A 4,452-nucleotide genomic window follows, 5' to 3' on the forward strand; every position below is an offset into this window, starting at 1 on the left:
AAGAAAGAAAACTTAGGACCTTTACCCTAAGTGATAAAAATATCTAGACAAACCTGGCCTAAGTTTAGGGAACCCTTTGCTAGGTTTATTTTGACGCCTTCTTTCGAGGTTTGGTGTTTTCTTGCCCCCTGAGGGAAGGCTACGTGCGGGAGACTGTTGTTCTGACTGTGCGCCTGGCGTCGAGTGAACGAGCTGCAACGTTCATCCGATCATCCTGAACGAGTTTATGGTGAAGTTGACTGCTGATGGTTCGGGTACTAAACACTATCGACAACTCTATGAACAACATTAATTATTTGAGAGGTTGAAGATATAATAATGACTTGCATGAGAACGACCTGATTATGAACACAAATTTCGGAATACAAGTTCATACCATGTTCTTACAGCGGAATATTGCCGAGAGCCATCACCCTTGAACTGAGATGCATGAATGCAGCTAACAGCGGAGTGTCCTCGGGGCCCGAAAAATGACAAGGCAGCTTCTTTGTTCCTCAAGACCTATCATCCCGTCTCTGTGACAATAATATTAACAATGCCCGCCTTTCTCAAGGTCTGTGATATGTTAAAAATCCTCATAAGGAGTTCGGTCCTACCCACAGCCACTTAAGTCAGTATACGAATTTCCTGATTTTCTTGCATTTCTAGCTTAAGTACGACATGAAACTATGGCTTGGCCGTTTTATGAGCTGGAAAAAAAAGAGAAGCTCCCCTGTTTCTCTCTCAGGTCTTGCTTGGACAGAATAGGGACCGTGTCGATGTGACTCAGTTTCAGATTCGGGGAACTCAAGACAAGCTCGAGGGCAGTGCTTGGATTGCCTGCGCGTGCTGTGCAAGGTGAGGATAATGTCCTGAACCGTGATATTTGTGTAACGATACCAGCGAACGACGTCTTTTTTTGTTCCATGGATCCTTTTGGCCTCCCTCCATGGAGAGTTTAGTTTTGGTTGATTGATTTTGAGGGGAGTCCAATCGCACTGTAGACTCGCTTAGCTCAGCCAGTCTACGCTCGTTCCAGTGAAAAGAACCCACTGGGATGGCTTGACGAGGTTCCAGTGGCTGCAGGTCAGGGAGCCAATGCTGGAGCTTGACTGTATGAGGAATGGTTGGGCTTTGAGGTGATGATCATTCCTGCTTTGGCCTCCTTGTCTGGAGATGGGAGTCTCTCGCCATTCATGTCGTCTGCCCCTCTCTGTGGTCTTCCTTTTGAGTCTCTTGAGAGTATGGAAGACACCGTTGAGCATCTGAACTCAAACTTACTATCAACTCTGACTTCCAAAATATTCTATTGCTATCTCCTTGCACATCTGGCTATGTACCACGTGCTTGACTATCTCCTTTTCAAGACTAGCCAAACTGAAAGCATTGACTTTTGACCATTACAGCTACAGCACCAAAAAGGGATCCCGTACCCAGTGCGAGAACCAACACTGCAACGGCCGGGCTAGAAGGCCGACCAGTGGCCAGTCCCATCCAGATATTACCCACACGGAATCGCCCAATGTCCCCCGTTGATCTTCTCAACCCTTCAACCTCCACCAAAATCTCGCCGACCCGGAGCCTTTCGCTCTTGATACCTCTGACCCTGGATTGACGACTTCAACACCCGACACCATGGCCATTGCCATGGGCTGGCAGAAACCCGACAATGTCGCGGGCTCGTCGGCGCCGGCCATCATGGTCGGTCTCTTCGTTGCCTCTGGCGGGTTGCTGTTCGGCTACGATACTGGGTAAGACTGACCACCATTTTCATTTTGACGTTGAATGCCTTTGGATATGGATGGCTACGACATACATACGGTGGACGAATGCGCTGCGCCGACGATGTCATTCATGCGGAGGGAGATGCCGGGACCCATCGACGATACTTTAATAATTTGACGATGCGACGACTGCGGTGGACTCGTGTGATATGCATGACGAAGCCATCACCACATTTATCTCAAAAGAACGCAAGGCAACATTGTCGGAGGAAGTGTTGGAAGGAAGTGAAGCAAGGGCGATATCCGAAACGACAGCAACTCGTCTCGACGAACTCCCACGAGAAACTCCGACTCGAATCCCCGAAAACCGACTTGTCCATACCAGCCCATTTCATCGCGTCACACCCTTTTGACAGCCAGAAACTGACCATATCTCTTCACAGAGCCATCAACGGCATCCTTGCCATGACAGAGTTCAAGGAACAATTCGGAAAGCACACAAATTGCGTCGACGAAAAGGGCAACATCGACATTTGTACAAAAGACTCATCTATCATCGTCGCCATCCTCAGCGCTGGCACTGCCCTCGGTGCTCTACTTGCTGCACCTACTGGCGATTCTCTAGGCCGTCGCAAGACCCTTCTTGTGGCCGTGGGCATTTTCTGCCTCGGAGCCATCTTCCAAGTTTGCGCTAACAACATAGATCTGTTACTGGTGGGGAGGTATGTGCACTTCATTCCTTATATGGAAGACCGTATCGTTAATAATGTCTCTAGATTCTTCGCTGGCGTTGGTGTCGGCCTGATCTCTGTCCTCGTTCCATTATATCAGTCTGAAATGGCGCCGAAATGGATTAGAGGTACCCTCGTCTGCGCATATCAACTATCGATCACAATAGGCCTCTTCTCCGCCTCTGTGGTCAACATTCTCGCCTCTAGACTCAAAGACTCCTCCGCTTATCGAATCCCTCTCGGCCTTCAGATTGTACCAGCTATTATCCTTACCGGTGGCCTATTATTACTACCGGAAACGCCCCGTTTCCTTGTGAAGAAGGGCCTCCATACCGAAGCCGGTCTTTCACTGAGTCGACTACGACGACTAGACATTACACATCCAGCGCTAGTTGACGAACTGCAAGAAATGATAGCAAATCACCAATATGAATTAACGTTAGGACCTGACAGTTATAAGGACATCTTCATTGGTTCACCACATCTTGGTCGACGAACATTTACTGGTTGCGGTCTTCAGATGCTTCAACAGCTCACCGGTATTAACTTCATAATGTATTACAGCACGTCCTTCTTTGACGGTGCCGGCGTCGAGAGCCCATATACCAAATCGCTTATCATCAACGTTATCAATGTTGTCTCGACAATACCAGGCCTGTTAGTAATCGAACGTTGGGGCCGACGAAAGCTTTTAATGATCGGAGCCATTGGGATGGCCGGTTGCCAACTCCTCATGGCGTCTTTCGATACCGCGACGGGACAGAGTTACGAGAAAGCATCACAGACCATTCTCATCACATTCTGTGCTATCAACATCTTTTTCTTCGCTGCTTCTTGGGGACCCGTGGTGTGGGTCGTGACCTCAGAAATTTATCCACTCAAAGTCCGTGCAAAGGCTATGTCGGTTTCAACAGCGTCAAACTGGATTCTCAATTTTGGTATTGGCTACAGTGTACCTTTCTTGGTTGGGTCAGGGCCAGGCAACGCCTCCTTTGGACCAAAGATTTTCTTCATTTGGGGCGCCTTTTGCATTCTGGCGGTCTTTTTTGTGTGGTGTAATGTGTACGAAACAAGCAAGATCAGCCTGGAACAGATCGACGAGATGTACGAACGAGTGAACCACGCATGGAACAGCAAGTCATTCGAACCGAGCTGGAGCTTCCAACAGATGCTCAACGATGGTTGGTCACCAAGCGCCCAACCACCTGCAGGCCACGAGCTGCAGACAACGACGAGTGCATCAAGCGCAGACACAACTCTGGGTGACGGTGACGCATCATCAATCACCGTGAATCAGAACAATAACAACAACGGTTCATCGCCTAATAACAACAACAATGACCAGAACAAGGGTCCGCCCATGGCTATGGCCAATGTCGACTTCAGCTACTAGGCTCCACGTCGCCGAATTGTTTGTCTATATTGCGTGTCTTTTGCCTGGACGTCACATAAGGAATCAGCGATGGAGTTCATGACGAGGTGGAGTTAGTGGGGTTTACGCGTTATTGTCATGGTCATTGATGATCTCATTGTCATTTTATATGCATTCTGTTTCTTTGTTTGTTGCCCATCACATCAACTCAAATCGTCCCTTCAGTTTGGGGCTACGGATGGACTGCTGGTAGGTGCCGGGGACTTGGCTGGGTTGGATACCAAACTCTTGGCTCTTGGACATCTTTTTCATGATTCCCTACTATAATTTTCAGGGAGTCAATGTGTTTTTACGTCGTCGATGAATGGATGCCCGGATACCCTGTGGGCAGCGGCTAATAGTCGAGAGGAGCGAAGTGACGGCGCATGGCCACGGATGGATTTCTTGGGATTACAGAAAGGCTTGATATCGATATGATTACCTGTCAGCTACCAAATACCAGCGTTTTTGAGCATCTAATACGCTTTGTACTGCCTATCAATCGCTTGTGAGGTACCGAACTCTGTCGCCGGGGTATATGAGTACACTGTCGACTATACTTGTCACCAGCGAACATGCCCTTGTGGACTAAGTCACTGGAAGTCTA

General features: G+C 48.5%; 1 protein-coding gene across 1 annotated transcript; it reads left to right on the forward strand.

Annotated features, from left to right (window-relative positions):
- Positions 1-1,505: 1,505 nt before the first annotated feature.
- Positions 1,506-3,827, forward strand: FVEG_03756 (hypothetical protein; the record flags this gene model as incomplete). The annotated part of the gene is made up of 3 exons (XM_018891378.1): positions 1,506-1,730; positions 2,147-2,425; positions 2,480-3,827. Exons 1-3 carry the CDS (start codon positions 1,615-1,617, stop codon positions 3,825-3,827), a joined length of 1,743 nt encoding a protein of 580 aa, XP_018747882.1. The 5' UTR covers positions 1,506-1,614.
- Between the last annotated feature and the right edge of the window lie 625 nt (positions 3,828-4,452).

The sequence above is a fragment of the Fusarium verticillioides genome, chromosome 2, assembly GCF_000149555.1.
Source record: "Fusarium verticillioides 7600 chromosome 2, whole genome shotgun sequence".
In the NCBI taxonomy this organism is placed as follows: Eukaryota; Fungi; Ascomycota; class Sordariomycetes; order Hypocreales; family Nectriaceae; genus Fusarium; species Fusarium verticillioides.